This window comes from Periplaneta americana, chromosome 9, assembly GCF_040183065.1.
Source record: "Periplaneta americana isolate PAMFEO1 chromosome 9, P.americana_PAMFEO1_priV1, whole genome shotgun sequence".
Taxonomy (NCBI): Eukaryota; Metazoa; Arthropoda; class Insecta; order Blattodea; family Blattidae; genus Periplaneta; species Periplaneta americana.
Window position 1 is genome coordinate 61844473 of NC_091125.1, and position 22916 is coordinate 61867388.

The 22916-nt window shown below is 36.9% G+C and overlaps 1 protein-coding gene across 2 annotated transcripts in view; it reads left to right on the forward strand.

Annotated features, from left to right (window-relative positions):
* LOC138705995 (lysosomal acid glucosylceramidase-like) overlaps positions 1-22916 on the forward strand; it is an 89660-nt gene that overhangs the window by 65286 nt on the left and 1458 nt on the right. The window contains exons 10-11 of one of the 2 annotated variants that reach the window (XM_069834861.1): positions 2188-2468; positions 6974-7303. In XM_069834861.1, coding sequence (XP_069690962.1) covers positions 2188-2468; positions 6974-7160 — 468 coding nt within the window. In that variant the 3' untranslated portion in view covers positions 7161-7303. Of the gene's footprint in view, positions 1-2187; positions 2469-6973; positions 7304-22916 lie in introns of those variants that run through there. The other variant, XM_069834859.1, reaches the window with a different exon arrangement.

Genomic DNA, 22916 nt, shown 5'->3' on the forward strand with positions numbered 1-22916 from the left:
GGTAAAATTCAGGCCTCGCAGCTTTGAAGAATGAAACAATCATCGGTTGAGATCTTCACGCGTTCTTCGGATCAAGCGTGACGCGACCGCACTATATATCTAATTTTATAGAAATCACAAATCGTAATGTAATAACCAGAGCCCGGAAGTGTAGGCATTATGAATCATTAAAGTAGGCAGGCAAAAAGGCATTATAAATAGCTAAAGTACGCAATAAAAGGCAATTACAAAAACCTTGCACTAGACCCACAAACTTGCACTTTCCACAAAGAGATTTCGGCAGCAAGAAAAGCTTTACATAACTCGAATGCAAATTGAGATTTTCGACTCGATGTTGCAATTACTGTTGGAAGCAAAGAAATTGTCTTCCCAGTAGCCTTGGAAAGTGCATTTTTGTGTTTGGTTGTAGTGATATGTTGCAATATGAAATATTTAGCTAGCTACAACAACGTCGCAATGAAAAATGAAAGAAAAATAACCGTTAAAAATAACGTTAGACCCGCACTCATTGTTCCCTTGTCAAATAAACACAAGCGATAATTAAAACGCTTACTGTTATACATTTTTGCACGGGAGCACTCATTGTTGCAAAGAGAATATGAACTGACTGAAAGACAATAATTCGGTGAAGTTACCTTCATTGTAGCGGTTATAGAAATAAATTAAAATATACCTGTAGGCAAATTGAATAATAAATTAATAAATAATAGATAAATAATCAAATAAAGGAAAAACAAGCATTTATTTTGTAAATTAGGCATTTATATTACAAAAGCCAGAAAAGGGCAACATAAAACTGTGATGTTTCAATCACAAAGATATAATTCGTACAGATTTACTTTCAAAATGAAGACAGATTTAACACATTTAAAAAGGCATTCTGCTAAAGTTCCGATCTCTGGTAATAACATATAACCAAAATATTAATGGATTGTACAGGGACATCATTTTATTTTTACTTCAATTTTTATTGTACCTGAGTTTTTGAATGCACTTCACTCCCACTCCTTCTACTAATGAAGTTCAACCGTCCTCCACACAGACACAAGACCGCATATACAGTCATAGTAGCCTTACGGTCATAGTAAACAGTACGTTCCAAAAATATGTTCGCGTTTTCCAGTGATGAAAGAGCTTTCAATATTGAATCATTTTCGCACAGGTACTGTCGTCCATTTCCCACGTCGCATTCCGGTCCCCCACCTGCTTCTATTCGCCTCTCTGTAAAGGCTAGTGGTTGGGCTGTCTTAGCTCTTTTCTGAGAACATTAATTTCTGTTAGGAATTAGACGTCTACGTAATATTACACCCATACAATTGTTTAAAATAACTTAAATAAAAGGGCCTCGTTAAGTAATTGCCACATGATTTCCTCCCTTTCTACGACCCTGCGACATAACCACTTGGACGGACAGTAGGTAGCATGTCTGAGTAATTTTATCTTTTTGGATCGGACAGAAGTGAAGATTGAATTTACAGTACGTAAGGTACTCTCTTATAGAATAGGTACAGAATTATTTCAACATGAGTTACTAGTACGAAGGCCAAAACTGGTAATTGTAATTACGTACAATAGTCTATAGTGCGATAATATGCACATTAGAACTGAAGCCTGTATCGAAATGAACGGCCACCATTTTGAAAAAATGTGTTTAAATGTCCATATTATGATTATTTTTCAATTTAACTTCATTCTCTAAAGTGTACGCTAATGTGCTGTAGACAGTATAATATACACTGCATAATGAATACGTCCGCATGAACAGCTCAGTTCGTGAGTAAAAACACTTGTTGTTAATACTGTACTGTATTTTGATTAAACAAAAACCTAATAAAAATTATCAAACTCAAAAGCGTGATATTTCCTAGTTTACGTAAATGGATGAAGTACTTTTCTTCCCTCCTATACCTAGAAAAGTGATTTGTTTGTATATTACGCCAGTATCATCGAACTCTAGTCGTGGAAGGGGGTAGAAAACGTCTTTCCGGTTCTCAATCGTTAATCCAAAGGTATAGCCAGGTTAATATTAGAAATGTTAGTAAAAATAAAATGATGTCCCTGTATAAATAAAAGACGAAGATTTATGGGTTCTCTGGAAAAAGACTGACCAATTTTGATCGAACTTGGAATGAACTAATACGTTACAATGCTAATGGTTTGAGTACAATAATAAGCTTACGTGTGCAGGACATGAACAACTGGGCAGGAGGTTGGATAGACTGGAATCTTGTCCTGAACGTGGACGGTGGACCCAACTGGGTAGGCAACGTGGTGGATGCGGCCGTCATAGTGAACGCAACGGCCGACGAGTTCTACAAGCAACCTATGTTCTACGCACAAGCACACTTCTCTAAGTTCGTCCTGGCAGGGTCCACACGCATCAGACTGCACACTGAGGACGACAAAGGATTGGAACACATTGCGTTTATCAGACCTGACGACGTCGTCGTCATAGTCCTACTCAACAGGTAGGATTTCCGTCTTAAGTCAAAGGGACATTTGCATGCCATTTCTTTCTTGTCTTCTCTTTTATTATCATTATCGTTGATCATAATCGTCTTCGTCATGTTGCAACAATATGAAGCAGATTCTTACGGCTAAATTTTCGGTGGATAGTTCATCTTAAGAAATCCATAAAATTCGTGTAGTGAGAAGATTATTCAATTGAAGGGCTTGGGGCAACATAGTGACAAGCCACACTCAAATTTTACAGGAAAACAACTCAAATATTTAAGACTTAAGAGTTGTTTTCCTGTAAAATTTGAGTGTGATTTGTCACTATGTTGCCCCAAGCCTTTCAATTGTACTACTAACTTCCCATTTCTAGTAATCTACTGGGTCTATTACCTATACTGTCCTACTACGCACAGACTGGTAGTTGTATATTGTTTTAAGGTATTTAGAGCCTCGATGTGACTATAAAACTTTAGTATTAGGTGCAAAATACTCCACAGAATAATTGCTATACATCATTATGTCATTTTTTCACAAAATTTGCAATTACCCCCTCTATGCTTATTAAGGCAGTATACATATCAGGTTGTTCCATATATACAGAATGATTCAAAACTTATGTTACAGAAGAATATGGTAAATAGAGGGCACTAAAACAAACATCTTTCATTAATCAATGTGTGTCCTACCTCGCACCGTTATGGCGCTACACTTGTTTTAGTGTTGTGACTGTTTTGTCACATTGTGATTGATTTTCCATTGTCTGTTGTTTTAAGGTACACTCATTGAAAGCTCAGTCATCAGAGAGTCAACATTAAAATATGGAGCGTTAGGACTTGGGCATAGGCGGAGAGAGGACCGTTTCCTTCGGGGGGGGGGTCAAAGCAAAACAATAGAATCCCCATATAACAGGGTTATGAGGGACAAAATTTACCTCCTCCCCCCGTTATAGCTTGACCATGGTACAGTATATCGGAATATGACCATTTAATAAGGATATTTTCGGGGCATGTTTCTTACAGAGTTACACCCATATCCACGATGTTTCGGCACGAGTAATACAGGGCTTGAACTGTAGGACTACTAGAAATTATAACAGGATATAATAATCTCCATCTTTTTGCCTCCCGTACAGGAACACATGCATACATCGATAAAACTACGTAACAGTGCTAACAGAAACTTTTTTATATGAAGCTTACCTCCCTGAAGATATCATATGAAATGTAAGCTCTAATTATTTTATTTAAGGGGAGAGGACGGCATTTTTTATACTTTTTTACTATTTGGAGCAAAATATTATTTTTTTTGTCGAGACCTAATGGCTATAGCGCTTAACCAAACATAAATATTTTGAAAAAAAATTATTTGGGGACCCAGATTTGAATAAAAATATACCCAATACTGGATTTTATTAAAACCGATATATCTAAGCCATTTTTAAAGATAAATTCAAACAGCTTTTTTCTTACTTTATTTGCAAAAACATGCTCTACAAACTATCTGCAACATAATTTTGATATTAGTCCCTTGTTGTAAAATAAACAATTAAAATTTAATAACACTTTTTTGGTTTCCTTTTTTGCAAACAGATATATTTTTAAAATGAAATCAATTAGAAAAATTCTATTACAAAGAAAAGTTTTCTAATAGTCTAGAGAATGTGTTCTGAATTTCATGCATGTATCTTTAATAGTTCACAAAATAATTATATCCATTTTTATCTGGCAATGTAGCAAAAAATGAAGTTACCAGAAACAACAATCAAAGGGGGCGTGTGATTTAAAAACCTAGAGCGCAGCAACTTTAAAAATGGCTTCTCAACATCCGATAAGGGCACAAATACCCACAAAATATCATGCAATGTATTCCACATATATCACAGAGTATTTTAAACACAGGATGTTTTTTTTTAATTTACTCTTTTTTTAACAAAAAATATCGTCCTTTCCCCTTAATCTCGTCTAATTATATACCAGGATCACGTTTATTTTTCCTGCATCGTTGTGCAATATGTTATTCATATTTTTTCAAGTGGCGGCATGAACACCTGCAGACTTCTAACATGAGTACAGACTGTTACAAGAGAAACATTACAATGTTTGCATTCCTCAAAGGAGGTATAGAAATTCTTATACACAGAAATTCAAAATAAATATTATAGTCCAGACACATGATCTGAAGACATTAATTCGTCAATTTAAGCACAGAAACTTAATCATAAACAAAAGCAAAAAAGATCTTTTGAATTCAATATTTTCTAACATTAATAGAAAAAAAAAGTTGAGACATGCCCTCCCATAACTTCGCCTATGGGCTTGAGAGAACTAGCCACGTGCATTTGGATTTTGCATCAAAGCGAAGTGATACCCCTGTTTGCAAGTTGTGTGTTGTTCACTGATGAAAGAACTTTCACACTGGATGGTATTTTTAACATGCAATCGGCACATTATTTGGGAGCAGATAAATCCATATTCCATTGCAGTCAGTTCTCATCAGGTGGTATTTAGTGTCAATGTGTGATTTGGCATCAATAACGACACACTACTCTGTCCACACGTCATGGCAAATCGCTCAAGGGGAAAAAATTAGAGGCACTTTTTGTGAAACATCCTTCCCATTTCACTGGAAAAGGTACCGCTTGCAATATGAGCCAGGACATGCTTCCAGCATGACTGAGCTCCCGCGCACTTCAGTCTTGCGGCAAGGCAACAGCTGACTGCAACATCTGGTGACAGATTGGTCCCATGACCAACAACATCATCAATCTTAATCCACTTGACTTCTTGTGGAGACATCTGAAGACTTTAGTGTATGTCACACCTGTAGATCATATCGATGATCTTCCATAGATTGTCGACGTCTTAACGCCATCCATACTAAACCTGGCATATTTGAACAGGTGCGGCAGTCAATGCTTCGACGATGTCAGCATTGTTTACAAGAAAGGAGGCGTCAGTTCGAAGCTCTTCTGTAATGCTCAAGTTGTCGAACGTCATTTTCTGTTGTTTTTCATTCAAAGAGTCAAGCCACTGGCCCTTGGTTAAAGATCGTCTACTAGCCACAACAATGAAACAAGTGTAGCGCGGTACCGGTGAGAGATAGGAACCCATTGCTTAATGAGAAATGTTTATTTTAGTATCCTCTATCTACAATATTCTTCTGTAACATAAGTTCTGAATCATCCTGCACGCGCACACAAACACACGTGCATGTACACACACACACACACACACACACACACACACTGTCGAAATGAAGTAACAAAAAACTATAATATCATATTGGTAGAAAGTTAATAGTTTTTTTTTTTTTTAGAAAAAAAATATTTCTTCTCAAATGTTTAATATCCTCTTATTCGGTAACTATTGCGAGTAGGATCGTGATTTTTGTCCATATCGATAGGAAAACTAATAAAGAATCATTTATCCGTAAAAAAATATTGTTCATAATAATTTCGACTATCACTTAAAAATGAGAAGTAGAACCAGCAATAGGATCTACTGGAGATGTTCACTTAGGATACATACAAGACGGAACCTAGTTCGTTACCGAGTTGGTCGCTAGTAATCTAGTTGGTCATTGGGCAGAAAATCGGGTGTAGTACAAGACGGAGCTTGGCTGGTTACCGTGTTGGTGGCTGGGCAGAAGGTTGGAGTAATCAGAACGAAGCTTGTTTGCGCCTGCCAGTCAGTGTAGCTGAACTCACTCTTTTTCAAAATTGTCTTTAAAACAATATCAATTTATACAAGTCTCAGGATGGATTGTATTAGTCTTCAGGTTCTTCTAGATATTTGAGTATTTTCAGTACGGAAATAATCACGTAAATAATTCCACTTTTCTGGAAAGCGTCATAATAAAAATCTTTCATTAAATTCCATATAGTTCATTCTCATTTATTTTTAATTTATTTTTATTTATTTTGCTAATACACATAGAGCATTGACAAAATAATATGTATTAATTGCCAAAAGTTCAGTTGATTCTAAAAATCGTCACTTTCTGTAAAATATCAATTATGCATTTACAAAGTTACTTATTATTGGTATACATTTCACACCACCTCATCCTAGTGCCGAGATCAAGAAAGCATGGGGCTCTATTTCCATGCCCCCAAAGTGCCTTTATGGCATGTGAAGGAGTTAAATTTACCTTTAATAGTATTAGACGTCATTGCAAGTTATACTGTGTAGTATTAGACATTTTTGTAAATTGGACTAGGTTGTATTAGACTTGGTTCCAAAGACAAAATATCATTAGACTTACGAAATTAGACCTTCTGTCATTAGACTTAAAATCCTTAGACGTACAGACCTCTAACCGTACACTAAATAGTAATTTACAATTCATTTTAATATATCAATATGCCTGGTAAATTATTAATAAGTATTTAATGAATGCCTTAAGATTGAAATTCATTAAATACTTATTAATAGTACACTAAATAGGCCTACTATTTTAATATAATAATGTACCTGCTTAAATCTATATTTAAACGTGAATTTAAATATCTTTACAGGAAGAACTGGAATATAGACACGATAATAACAACAGAAGGCCATGGAGATATGCTGTTGAATGTGCCTGCACACTCCATTCACACAATTCTGTATGACAGTAAAACAAGTGAAAATAGTGGGGGATCACTAAACCGCATCTTCGTGTTCGTGCTCTTAAGTACTACTTTGACAAATTTATTTTTATGAATTCCAGAATTATTGTATTTTCATGTCTTTAATATTTGAACATTACTATTATAAATACCTATGATTGAGATTCTGGCTGATATGGACAGTAGTGGCAAAAAAACCGGACGGACGCTTGTAGCTGATTTCAGAGCCTTGTTTACTCCGCAGCACGATAGACTGGTAACTAAGACTTTAGTAGTTCGAATCCTGCCTCGGAAGGAAACTTTTTTTTTGTTCATTATTCAAATTTATTCCCAATAATTTTCGATTGCTGGTAAAATTCATGTTCTGGGAATAAGAAGTTAATTAAGTAGTGAAATATCGCTGCAATCAAAAAGTATTGGGAATAAATTTGAATAAGGAGCAAAAAAAAAAAGTTTCCTTTCCAGGCAGGATTCGAACCACGAAAGTTTTAGTTACCAGTCTATCGTGCTCTGGAGTGAACAAGGCTCTGAAATCAACTACAAGGGTCGGTCCGTTTTTTTTTTTTTGCCACTATTGTACATATATTATTACAGCACTTGACAATATGTGTCAGAGAAATAATATCTGAATTGAATATTTAAGAAATCACACATGTCCTTAAAGTTTTGAGAAAATTGAAAAATAATCTCTGCAGCTTATAAATATTGGATGTAAATTCTAATTTTTCTAGGGTGAAATTTTCATAATAATTGTAATATTTCTCAATATTTGAAGCAATTTTTGAAAGCGGCAGGTTGCTCTGAAGTTAGTGGACGTGTATTATTTCTCAAATACCTGAAATATTTGCTGTAAAAAGTATAAAAGTTTGTATTTATTTTGTATATAAGCTAATGAGCACGAAATCTATGTAAGTATAAATTTATTACATAACGTATTTTAGCCTTCATATTACAAAATGAGCAGAAAACTCCTAAAATGTTTTAAAGTGAAAACACTGATATCTTATTCAAGCCCCACACTTCAGGTGTGTTACGACAAGGCCAGAAAAATAAATTTTCATAAAATCTTTTGATTTCATCCTCGTCTGGAAAATACTGTCATGATATCATCACTTAAAATAAGGCGGACACGTCTACTTTCTTCTATAATGTCAGAAACACAAATCTCGTTTTGGATAAAAATATACTTGTGGTTTCTCAAATAACCGATTCAATTGTTGTATACTTCTTAAGTATGATTAGTGAAATACAGTATGCCACTAGTCAGCGATGTATTCAATGGAGGGGAAAAGGAACTGGCCGTCCTACTCCATTATTTTCTGGCTTAGTTGCCTCATGAGTGATACCTTACTGGTGTCACGAGTTTCCAACCTGTCTTCGTGCAGTTAACTGAACAACAAAAATGTTACAATTCTCTGTTATTTAAAATGTAGAATTATATTATTTCTCACAAGATAAATTCTGTTATATAATTAGCCAATTCAGATTGTTGCAGCCTCAACAGAACACTGAAGGTGTATTGTTGGTGTTCCTCAAGATATGGAGAATGTTGTAGTCTAATAACCATAGCCTCATATTGTACTGACCCTACTCTACGACAGTCCAGGAACTTTGCTTATTTTTTGCTGGAAAAGGGTATCTCCTTCCTGTAATTAGGTCGTTTTAGGTAGTCCTATGCAACGAACTCTTAAAAAAAAAGACTATCATATCTGATGCTCACATGGGAAGACATGCAGCTCGTCACATCTCCCTGAAGAGTCTTCACTCTCTACCCAGAGAGCGTAAGAACGAAATATATTCCTGTTGTGTTACAATTCATGCAAAAAGATGTCCAATATCTGTATCTAGCTACTTTTACATTCATAGATATTATTTTGCTCATTTATGACGTATATACGGAAAATATGAACACTATAGGCCCGCACATTCTTCTGATACTTCGATATATTCAAATTTGTTTCATTTTCTTCAACAAATCTCCTACATAAACTTAAAATTGGATAACAATTAATAGGCACTACTGTTTTTAACTATTTAATTAAATACGTGTATTATTTGTATAGTCTATTGAATATCGTCGTTGTTCTTGCAATAGCTATGTGCAAAATATAAATTTTTTCAGTAGGAAGAAAAAGCACATTTATTCATCCTATAGCAGCCGTACATAGGAGACTGTGAATTCTTACATTTTCGATACGAAGAAATATAATTACATATAGGAGATTTTATTATTTGCTGCATCACTATTTAAGTTACTTAATAGAGCAAAAATCTGAAAATCGATAGATATGTCACATAGGAGTTATTGCAGGAACAGCGACGATAATTTTCCATTATAACTTATATATTATGTAAATTATAATGGAAAATTAGGTTTACTTATTAATTAGTTTATCTTAGCTATTATTATTATTATTATTATTATTATTATTATTATTAATTATAATTATTGTGTGTAATTAAGTTACCATTGTCGCCGGTGTTTTCCCACTTCCAGTGTAAATAAATACTGGTACATATACAATGTACATACTTGTTACGTTAAAGTGATCCATCGGTTTTTAACCGATCTGTTCAAAATAATTCATATACAAAGATTGGATCTTAGCGCAACAAAAGGTGACAGGGGACACATAAAATAACTTGGATTGCATTAAATATCTTTATTCTTGGAATGTAATTACGATTCATATGCACCAACTACAGCCTGTCACACACAATACAAAAATGTAATCAAACTTATTATTCATAAAATGCTTATTATAAACAACAAAAAGGTTCTTTAACAAAGGAGACCTAGACTTGAGTTTTCTACATATATTTATATATGTTGAATATGAATAAATATTTAAAAGTACATTGAAATTGGTTACACAGTTTGATCATATTACAAATCTTAAAATATAAGTTAAACAAAAATTAAAACTACGTTACATTAACTATCAATATCTCTAAAACTCATGCAACTAAACCTAGCCTATACAATTTTGTATAACATTTGGAATTAATGGTATTTTCATTTTTTGCCAGTTTTATATAAGGTAGGTGGAAAAACTTGCATTCCAGAAATAATTGCTATTGAATAAATTGATTAATTTATAATTTATAAAATTTCATTAATTTATTTTTCATGTGAAATGATTTCAATAGTAGCAATTGTAAGATACAAAATAATTTCCTCCTCATTCCTGATGCAAGGATATGAACAGTTCTTCCATGTGACTCATATATCCAGAGATCGTGGTTCTTTAATGCAACATTGTTTTATTTTTCTTATCCAGAATTAAGATTTTTGTTTTGAACAAACTAGTTAACCAATTTCAGTGTACTTTTGGATATTTATTAACTATGCTATGGCAGATAATTATATGCAATATTTCATGCATATATCTTTGACGTTTCCAGGAAAAAAAAATAAAAAGCATTACTGTATAATGATATAGTAGAGTAGTAGTATTTCATACTATATCATCGAATGAACAAAAGTTTTGTGAATCTAATAGTGTATCTCGTATGTGGCACATCATATTAAACACATAATTATTTTTCAAGGACACTTTTCGTATTTGCTTTAATTTACTATTGGGACTTAAGCATGTATACTTAACAATAGTATTCTTCCAGATATCTCACGGCTTCACTCATTTACACAATTCTGGATAGCAGAATGACTGTTATAGACAATTAAATTTTTAGTTGGCTTTTTAACGAGGCTGTATCAACTACTGGGTTATTTAGCATCGATGGGATTGGTGATTACGAGATGACACTTGATGAGAAGAGGCTGAGGATTCGCCACAGATTATCTGACATTCACCATAGATTATCTGTTGGGGAAAACCTCGGAAAAACCAAACCAAGTACTCAGCCCAAGCGAGAATCGAACCTACGCCCGAGCGCAACTCCGGACCGGCAGGCAAGCTTCTCAGCCGACTGCGCAACGCCGGCTTTTAATTGTTTGAAGAAATGCAACATACTAACATTATAAATACATCGAAAAAAATTATGTATACTTTCACTCAGGTTTTGAAGAAGAAAGTTTCTCTTCATTGCTATATTTTCATGTAAAGAGATGTGTCCCGCGTGTTTTTTCATAGCACAGTGGTTCTGAACTACTATTCATTTTATACAGGGACATAATTTTATTTTTATTTCAATTTTTATTGTACCTGAGTTTTTTAATGTACTTCACTCCCACCCCCTTTACTAGTAAACTTTCAACCGTACTCCATACAGAATCAAGGCCGCGTATGCAGTCAAAGTAAAAAGTACTGAGTTAGTGAGTATAGCATGTTCCAGAAATACGTTCGCGTTTTCCAGTGACGAAAGACCTTTCAACATTGAATCATATTTTCGCACATGTACTGTCGTCCGTTTGCCTACGTCGCATCCCGGTTTCCCCCACCCGCTTCTGCTTGCCCCTCTGTAAAGGCTAGTGGCTGGGCTCTCTTAGCTCTTTTCTGAAAACATTAATTTCTGTTAGGAATTGGATGTCTATGTAATATTATACAACTGTTTAAAATAACTTAAATAAAAGGACCTCGTTAAGTAATTAACTGTCTCGTGATTTCCCCCCTTTCAACGACCCTGCGACAAAATCACTTGGACGGACATTAGATAGTATCTGTGAGTAATTTTATCTTTTCGTATCGGGCAGAAGTGAAGATTGAATTTATAGTACGTAAGGTATTCTTTTGTAGAGTACCTAGGTACAGAATTATTTCAATATGAGTTACTAGTACAAAGGACGAAACTGGTAATTGGAACCAGGTACAGTGCGATAATATGCATAAAAGAACGGAAGTCTATATCGAAATGAACGGCCATCATTTTAAAAAATGTGTTTAGATATCCATATGATTATTTCTCAATTTAACTTCATTATCTATATTGTACGCTAGTGTGTTGTAGTCAGTATAATATACACTGCATAATGAATACGTCCGAATGGATAGCTCAGTTCGTGAGTAAAACACTTATTGTTAAATATTGGAGTGTAGGCTTTCACGGCCGGCGTCAATAGTAGAAAAGTTTTCCGGGCTATGAGGCCGTGGTCTGTTGGTTGTGAGACCAAACGTTTCGTTCACTGCTGCGGTGAACATCTTCAGTGGTGTCTATTGCTGGTGCGGCTGGTTCTTCTGCCACAAGGTGTACAGGAAACCCACACACACGGATAGATATCTACACAAAGATTCCAATCATCATCCCCGGCAGAAGCGTGCAATGATTAAAACCCTCTTCGACCGAGCCATATGGGTTTCTGACCCCCAACATATAGACCAAGAAATCGACCACCTACATTCAGCCCTAACCGCTAATGGCTACGCCAGGACAGAGTTAAAAAGGGCCTTGAAACCAAGGAAGAAGACGACACCGGAGTCAGGCCAAGACCATACGAAGAGAGGCACGGTGTTCTTGCCCTATTACAAGCAAGTTACGGACCGGATAAGCAAGATCCTCAACCGGCACAAGGTGGACACTATCTTCCTGCCCACCAAGCAGATACGCAACAGCCTACGCTCAGCCAAGGACAAACGCGACAGATTGTCTTATACGGGGGTCTACAGGATCCCGTGTTCATGTGGAGCAGTTTACATAGGGACGACGCAGCGGAGCTTCAAGACTCGGATCTCCGAACATAGAAGAAACTGCCGCCTTGGCTACGTAGATAAGTCGGCTGTAGTTGAACATGCTTATCTGGAAGGCGAACATAAAATTAGGTTCGAAGACACCGATACACTCAGTGACACACCACATTTCTACGCGAGGCTACACCGAGAGGCGATTGAAATATATAAACATAAGAACAATTTCAATCGAAAAGAAGAAGGCCTCAAGGTTAACAAGGCCTGGTATCCGGCATTAAGGAAAACCAACATCAAACCCGGCCGCGTAGCACAATTAAACAACACAACCCCGGACGCGGAGCGCGTGGAAAACAACAAACCCACCCGCGAAGCACATTCGAGCGCGGACCGAGGCGACAATAGCAAGCCCCCCCCTCCCGCACTATACATACAACGATGCAGCCTGATCTTGGCTTCCGGTCACTATCCCATTCCCTGGAAAGAGGCTCACGTAGTTCTCTTTCCAAAGCCCGGAAAGGATAAGACGAATCCAAGCAACTATAGGCCTATTAGTCTCCTCAGTTGTCTCAGTAAACTGGCGGAGAGGGTCATACATAGACGCCTCACTGAAGTAGTGTTGCCCCAAATCAGGAACGAGCAGTTCGGCTTCCACCCTGGTCGTTCCACTACACTCCAGGCACTCCGCATGACGGAGGACATTACCTGGGGCATGAGCACGAAGCGTGTCGTAGCTGCAGCTTACCTGGACGTCGAGCGAGCATTCGACAAGGTTTGGCATGAAGGGCTCCTCGTTAAGCTACTGGGCATGGGAGTCCCAGATGGAATGGTACGCCTCATTTCAGATTACCTCCGAGGCCGTACATTCAAGACCCGAGTAGGCACTAGTTTCTCCACCCCTCGTGAAATTCACGCAGGAGTCCCGCAGGGATCGATTATTGGTCCCATACTTTTCAATATAATCATTAATGACCTCCCGTTTCGCTATATCCACGGCAGAAGTAGCCATCTGTATATCTATGCAGATGACACTGCCCTCTTGGCGATGGGCAAAACCTACAGGTTAGCGTCCCGTAGATTGCAGTCGATCTTAGATCACCTCCAGCCGTGGTTCCACGACTGGAGAATCAAGGTCAATGTAGATAAATGTCAGGCCATACTCTTTTCACTAAGAGCGAGGCTCGAAGACATACCACCTCCACCCACACTTTTCGGACAAGCAATGCCGTGGATGAACCAAATTAAATACTTAGGGATCATTATGGACTCTCATCTTACGTTCCGAGATCATATCCATTCCCTTCTTCGTAAGGCCAATGGATTGATAGTTAGACACTATCCCATTCTGGCGGCCTTCACTCCTGACAACCTGGGGGTAGGACTTACCATGTATAAGGCCCTCATTCGGTCTGTAATAACCTATGCCGCACCCGCATGGGGGTTCGCGGCAGTGACCCATCTCCGGAAACTCCAAGTTATCCAGAACCAGGTGATTCGCATCATAACACATCTCCCGCGAGTCGCTTCGAGAGAGAAGTTCCACGATGAGCTAAACTTGCCAACCGTAGACGAGTTCATTGCTCGATTGGCTAGAAACCTGTATGAGGCCGCTCGTGCCAGCCCCAACCCGCTCATATCAGGCCTCGGCCGGTATGATCCTAGGTTACGGCGAAGACACCAGACAGGTCCACTAGCTATTCTCTTAAGACAGGAAAACAGGGAGGCAGGTGTCACTCCCAGATTTAGGTAGTAGATTATTAATTCATGACTTAATCTAATAAGCAACCGCTGTGAAATGGCCTGCTCTATCTCGGGCTATAAATCCATTCTATCCCTCTTACAGATCTACGGAGTGAAGAGTCAATTGACTAGTCTCCGGATCTGACAGGAACCATCAAAAAGCCAATTGGCTAATACCGTTATGATGGTTAAATAACTTGAGCTAACATATCGTCCCCAATAAATCCGTTTTGCTGATCGATGGAGTTGTAATAGAGCCAATTGGCTAGTCTACATCCATCGAATCAAGTCATTTTACCTAAGAGCCAACTGGCTAGTCTCTAAAATTGAGACATCTCATCCTGCCTAAGGTTTTTCCGTGGTTTTCCTAAGGCGTTAAGACAAATGTCGGGATGAGCCCTAAAAGAAATGGGCCACGGACCTGCATTCACTTCCCCAGACATTGGTGACGGCTCAAGATTAATGATTGTTCACATCGAACTCGGGCCCTGGCAGGGTTCAATCGTCCCCTTGTACAGATCACTGGAGTCATCAAGGAGCCAATTGGCTGGTCTCCTAATCTGAGAAAAATCATCAAAGCTCCATTTGGCTATTGTAAGATTAATCCTTACGCGTTCGAATCTTCAAACAGCCAAACTGGCTATCACCGTTTCGTGCCTAGAGTTCTCCTCCATCGCGTCTCTCCTCCGGATCAGGTCGCTGTGCTTCTGCCCCTCCTCCCCCCACGTATGTTGTAGCTAGCGCTTTCATCCTGCCTAAGGTTTTTCCGTGGTTTTCCTAAGGCGTTAAGACAAATGTCGGGATGAGCCCTAAAAGAAATGGGCCACGGACCTGCATTCACTTCCCCAGGCATTGGTGACGGCTCAAGATTAATGATTGTTCACATCGAACTCGGGCCCTGGCAGGGTTCAATCGTCCCCTTGTACAGATCACTGGAGTCATCAAGGAGCCAATTGGCTGGTCTCCTGATCTGAGAAAAATCATCAAAGAGCCAATTGGCTATTGTAAGATTAATCCCTACGCGTTGGAATCTTCAAACAGCCAAACTGGCTATCACCGTTTCGTGCCTAGACTTCTCCTCCATCGCGTCTCTCCTCCGGATCAGGTCGCTGTATTTCTGCCCCTCCTCCCCCCGTATGTTGTAGCTAATCAGTTACGTCCATTTTCGGCTTACCCACTGGAAATTTCTAGCGCTCCTTCACTGGGGCGGCGAAACCCGAAGTGAGACAAGTGGCCAAGAGGCTTGGAGCTCACATATTCAGTTTTTCACAGCCCCAACTCCCCCCTTGCAAAAAGGACGTGTTTTCACGTACCTTTAAAGTTTCTCCTCCCACTTCCCCCCACTCATTCATTCATTCAGATACAACTCGCGTATGTGGTACCTAAGAGGTTACGTCCAATTTCGGCTTCACCTTCAAAATTTTCTAGAGCTCCTTCAGAGGAGCAGCGTAACCCGGAGTGAGACTAGTGGCCAACAGGCTTGGAGCTCACATATTTAGTTTTGTACAGCCCCCAAACCCTTGCAAGGACGCGTTTTGCGTACCTTTTAAATTTTCCTCCCAATTCTGCTTCGATTTTTCGAGATTTTTTTTCGAGAGCTAGCGCTCCTTCACTGGGGCGGCGAAACCCGAAGTGAGACAAGTGGCCAAGAGGCTTGGAGCTCACATATTCAGTTTTTCACAGCCCCAACTCCCCCTTGCAAAAAGGACGTGTTTTCACGTACCTTTAAAGTTTCTCCTCCCACTTCCCCCCACTCATTCACTCATTCATTCATTCAGCGCAGACTGTAATCGGCACACGCAGTAGAACCAGCCGCACCAGCAATAGACACCACTGAAGATGTTCACCGCAGCAGTGAACGAAACGTTTGGTCTCACAACCAACAGACCACGGCCTCATAGCCCGGAAAACTTTTCTAGTACTTATTGTTAATAATGTACTGTATTTTGATTAAAGAAAAACCTAATGAAAATTATCAAATTCAAAACCGTGATATTTCCTAGTTTACGTAAATGGATGAACTACTTTTCTTCCTTCCTTTACCTCGTAAAGTAAATTGTTTGTATTTTACTCAGTATCATCGAACTCCAGTCGTGGAAGAGAGTAGCAAACGGTGTTTCCGGTTCTCAACCGTTAATCCAAAGGTATAACCAGGTTAATATTAGAAATGTTAGTAAAAGTAAAATGATGTCCCTGTAGATTAAATGTCCACATTACAAAATGTTTCTCCATTTGTTACTATGGTTACCAGAAAATTCTTGAAGTATTGCATTCAACTTCTTCCGATAAGAGTATTTAACTTCTGTTACGTTGAAAATCGCTCATAAACTGTAAAACTACACTGCAAACGTTAGTACATATTGAAACTGCTTCTCTAATATGCATATTATTGTAATGTAGTGACTAAAGCAGGGCTGGGCAGGAAGAGCGGATTCTACTCTCTCACGGGGAGCCATATGATTTCTCTTCATCCCCTTTCTTCCCCGCCGAACACCGCGCAGCGTTGATTCCGTAACTGATGAATATTAAGTGTCCCGTTTAGAGTCTGGATGCGTTCCCGATGCCCAGTCCTGGACTAAAGCCATCCAACCTTAGTTGCGGATATACTGTGAGATGTTTATATGGAAAGAGTGCAGAATGCTAGTGCAATAGATCTATATGCCTGGCTGCACTCAACTTGAAAGCAATGTTTTGGTACCAAGTTCCTAAGAACGCTTATCTTTGTAATGTAGCGACCGACGACGGAAGGTTAAACTTGAGTGTACTACCGATGTAGTTCAAGGATAATCAATGGAACTTTCGTTCTCCGAAGGCTTCATTTGGCCGTTAGTTCGAATTCCGCTTGATCTGATTACCTGGTTGGGTTATGTCCAAGGTTCTTCTTAATTGTAAGCAAAATATCAGGTAATTACATGGCGAATCTTGGGACTTCTCAGAAAATACCATCCCAATGGTAGGCCTACCAATTTTATCAACGCTAGATAATTTCGTAGTACATGCAGTGTAGTTTAAAAGCAATTTAAATTACTCGATGTAGAAAAATTCTGTTTTCAATATTGTATCTACCCTTACTTACTTAATATTAACCTCCCATCTACGTCTCGGCCTCCCCAAAGGTCTTTTTCCCTCCGGCCACTCTATATGGATTTCTGGATTCGCCCATACGTGCTACATGCCCTGCCCATCTCAAACGTCTGAATTTAATGTTCCTAATTATGTCAGGTGAAGAATACAATGCGTGAAGTTCTGCGTTGTGTAACTTTCTCCATTCTCCTGTAACTTCATCCCTCTTAGCCCCAAATATTTTCCTAACAACCTTATTCTCAAACACCCTCTCTCAAAGTAAGAGTCAAAGTTTCACAACCATACATTACAACCGGTAATATAACTGTTTTACAAATTCTAACTTTCAGATTTTTTACAGCAGACTAGATGACAATAGCTTCTCAACCGAATAATAACACGCATTTCACATATTTATTCTGCGTTTAATTTCCTCCCGACTGTCATTTATATTTGTTACTGTTGATCCAAGATATTTGAATTTTTCCACCTCTTCGAAGGATAAATCTCCAATTTTTATATTTCCATTTCGTACAATATTCTGGTCACGATACATAACCATATACCTTGTCTTTTCGGGATTTACTTCCAAACCTATCGCTTTACTTGCTTCAAGTAAAATTTCCGTGTTTTCCCTAACCGTTTGTGGATTTTCTCCTAACATAATCACGTCATCCGCATCCTACAAGAACCTGATGTAACCCGTTCAATTCCAAACCCTATCTGTTACCCTGTTGATATTAATTATAATTTTACAAGTAAACTCTCACAGTTCAACTAAACTGGCATAACATGCAACATTTATTTCAATACAAATACTTAAGACTTATGTTCAGATGGTAAACTCTTTTGAATCTTTATAAATACCCAGAAACAGAAATCGTGAAGCTACCATAGCTTGCGAGCGAAGACAAGAAGCTGTATCTCGAGTGGAAAACACTTGTTGATTGTTAAGTATTGATACTGATCAAGAGAAGAATTACTGTTAGAGTATAGCTATATCCGGTACTTCACGTCAATGCATATGTATTATCACAAATATTAGCATATTTATTGCACTGAGCAAAGCGAAAAAATATCAAGGTGAACAAGTAGTGCCGGAACTTATTTATGTAACAGAAGTAAAAATATTATATTTTGCGATACATACTTCTACAGTAATAAAGTCGATAAAAAAATAATTCTCAAAGATAACACTGTTTAGATATTAGGGCGGAAGCGAACACAATGGTCTTGTTATTCACTGTAACAAACATTCGTGTCCACGTAATTTCTCTCACCGATGAAATTCAGTTACTAATAGACCACATGTATTAAATTTCATTTATCGACGAGACAAACGTTTCAAAATTTTACTCTGTCCATTCGTTAATGATAGTCAACATATTTGTAATTGTAATAGGTTGTTTCATATTGCACGTAACACTTCCTTTCTGTTTGACTTCCATTTCATATCCATTTAGTTATAGTTTCTAGTGTTTTAAATGTTTTTTTTTTTCAACTTTAATTAAGTAATGTGGACTTTGCATCACTAATAAAAATTATGTAAACACATTCATTACGCAAGTAGTTAGGTAATGATACTTCTATTACGCAACTAGTTAGGTAATGATACTGCTATTACCTAACTGGTTGCGTAATGTGAAACACGTATGAAATAAGATAAAATGGAATTGATTTTACTTATTATAAACATTTATATTCCACTTCATATCTTATGCAGAATTTCCAGAATTATCAATATTTTAATCGTTTGAACTCATTTTAACAATGTTTGTTTCTCCTAGTACTGTAGTTCTTCTGTTATAAACAAAACCCTATCGTGTTCAAAACTAATAAATCAAACAAACTAATCGCCTTTCTCAGGACGAAACTGATAATAATACAATCGCCTTTCCACAAAAGACATGTTAAAAAGTAACAAAAATAATACGATCAGTTATATTAAAATGATTTTTTTATGAAAGTGGTTAAAACGTTGTACGATATACTTATCGTATAACTTCATATTACAATACTCGACTAGTTAATAAACTCGACTACAGCCTCGTTTGACAACTTTCCAATCTCTTATTGTAATAGTACCCTCCCACCTACGTTTCGGCCTCCCCAAAGGTCTTTTCTCTCCGGCCTCCCAACTAACATTCTATATACATTTCTAGCTTCGCCCATACGTGCTACATGCCCTGCCCATCTCAAACGTCTGGATTTAATGTCCCTAATTATGTTAGGTGAAGAATAAAATGCGTGCAGTTCTACGTTATACACAGTATATATTATAAGTACGCCACAAAAATTAAAATAAAAAATAAATATGTACAGATACGGAAATAAAATTTGGAACTCCCTTATTGTAATATACTTTTTGCTTACAACACGCTGCGCATTTGAAGTAAACAAGAGCCCCTGTATATATGCTACTAGTGGACAGTCGTGTGAAATTGTTGCCTACATACAGGTGGACTCCCATCAAGACTCGCTTGAAATTTTAATTTCATATTTGTGCATGTACTCAAAACTTGCGTTTCAACAGTCATTATAATTTTTAGATTCCCCTTATAGCCGCGACGCACAAGGGCGTTATGACGCACAGTTTGAGAACCCCTGCGATAATGTAACAAGAAGTAATTACAGTTCTTACTACCTTCTTGTAAAAATAAATATGCGAGTAAGCGAATAAATAAATAAATATAGAACTCTTGAAGCAACGAACAATTAGCATGTGATAGTAAGTGCTCATTTGCAGTGATCTTCAATTTTAAAGCCACGAACTACGACTGATTAAGTCCTAATGAAACATAAAAGGCTTAATTTTAATAGTAAAAGCTTCCTCTTAGCTGAAACAGGTCAGGAAGTACAATCCATGATAAGCGAGGATGATAACATTCAACACGTATCCTTCCCGGATGAAATGACTTATGGATGTACATTACGAACAAAATATCTCGAATAGTTTCGAGCAAAAAACTGTCGAAATTCAATTTCACGATATCAGAAATGTTCATATTCTCAAAACGTGTACTTCAGCGAATGTATCGCACTCCCAGTAAAATACTCTCGTATGTCGAAAATCACACATTACAGTCGTAATTTTTTCTAATACTGTTTTACTGGTTGAAGGTATGAATTCTATACTAATAAATTTGTAAATTATCAAAGGTTTTGGTACCTATTTATTAAAATATTTTTGCAGCAATATTTACTAAGAAATAGCGTATTTTTAGAAATCATAATTTTCGAGTTACGAAACTATTTTACTGGGAGTGCGATATGTAAACATCATATCTAATAATTTTGCTATAGCCTATTTCATAAAATAATAATAAAACTAGTGTTGTGGAAATGACTAATATTTCTTCATTGATATATATTTTACACATCATTATGTTTATGGTTGCAATGGGGATAAAGAACTATTTCAGTGGGAATTCTGCGACTTTGTAAAATAAAGGGTCTATACTAAGGCGTTCGTGGATAATCTAACAATTCCGCATTTGTGATTATTTAATTACACTGTAATACGCAAATAAAACTTCAGAACATCCATTTTTATTGTTACTTTATCAATCCCATCTTGTAGATCCTAAGGGATGTTAAAGAAATTTACAATTTTATTTTCTTACCCATATACAAATATGCTTTCGAATCTAGGTGACGTGTTCAGAGTAAAAAAAAATGCTGTCTTATCCTAGTGGCATTTAAGTCGTCGAACGTCACGACTCCTTACGTAAGCTACATTTCCAAGACCACGTTCATGCTCGTGGTATACTGAAAGTCGTAAAATGCCAATTTCCTCTTAGCATAAGCCTACAGACACCGATAAATATTGTATTAATTCTGTCATTGTAAAACGTAAACGACTGTTGCTCAAAGTTGTAAACAGTGCGATCTAAATTACATGTACTTTCTTATTATTTATTAGACAACGCTAGATCCTGAAGATAAACTTCTATATATCTAAACTAATTGTTTATGTTACATCATTACGGCTTTATACAACCACAATGTCTTATTATAGACTAAAAAACATTATAATTCTAGAACATTATCCATTCATAATTCTGTATTTCAATGGAAAGGAAAAACCACACATTGGCCTAGTTCGTTATTCTTATTCTATTCTAAGTTGTATACATGGTTAATAGCTGAGCCTACAACATATTTTAACTTTTATTTCTACTTTAGCTACCATACACCCGACAACAATGTGACTTTTATTCTTAATAATTCACCCTACAACAATGGATATTCCACTCAACACAGCAACATAATAGTCGTTATTGCACTCCATACGACGACAATGGCAATACACGACGTGTATTATTGAGAAGAATAACAATGTACTCCTAATTTCAATATTAACAGGGAAAGGATTTATATGTAAATACATATTTTCTTATAAAGCTAATATAATTTATATTTTGCATTATCTTTATGTTTCACAATGTGTAGGGTTGAAAAATCCTACTTTTATTTTCCATATTTTTCCATATTTTAGAGTTTAGTACATATTTTCGTTAATTTCCATATATTTTCCATATTTCATATAAAACAGTCCATATTATATTAGGTTTAACAATAAAACAAAACAAAATTCCATTAACTTTTAAAAATACATTTCAACAATAGAGATTTAAACACATGTTCAGTAATCCCTTTAACATCAGAGTTATTTGAAAATTAGCAGTCCTATCAACAATGGGAAAGTAAGTTACAAAACTGTATTAATTTAATTTAAAATTTTTAACAGACTTCAGTTGTGCAGCTCAACAGTTAAATGCCAGTCAGAGTACACATAGGTTCAGTTTTGTAAATCATACTATAAAGACGGTAAATATGCCAAAAGTACGTCATTCAGTCAATTTAAAATCAAAACTAACAAGTTACATTTCAGAATTTAAAGAAGATGGTTTATCAACTGACAATAAAATATTATTTTGTAATTTGTGTCAGTGTGCAGTATCATCTACACAAAAGTTCCTGGTGCAACAACACATTACAACTAGTAAACATCAGGCCAACAAACAACTAAATTCCAAGCAGAGACAATTGTTTTTAACACAACCAACAACATCGAATGTAAGATCTGAGTTTAACATCGACCTGTGCCGTTCTCTCATCTCTGCTGATATTCCTCTCTACAAACTAAAGAATAAGGTCTTCAGGGAATTCCTTGAAAAATATACTCAACATACAATCCCGGATGAGTCAACACTTAGGAAGACGTATGCTCCATCCATCTACGATGAGACAATACAGAAGATAAGAGATGAAATTAAAGATAGTTCAATTTGGGTTTCCATTGATGAGACTCCCGACAAAGAAGGTAGACTTGTTGGTAATGTAGTTATCGGTTTGTTAAGTGAACAATATTCTGAACGAATTCTTTTACATTGTGATGTTCTAGAAAAGTGCAATAACAAAACTATAGTTAAACTGTTCAACGAAGCTATGGGTATCCT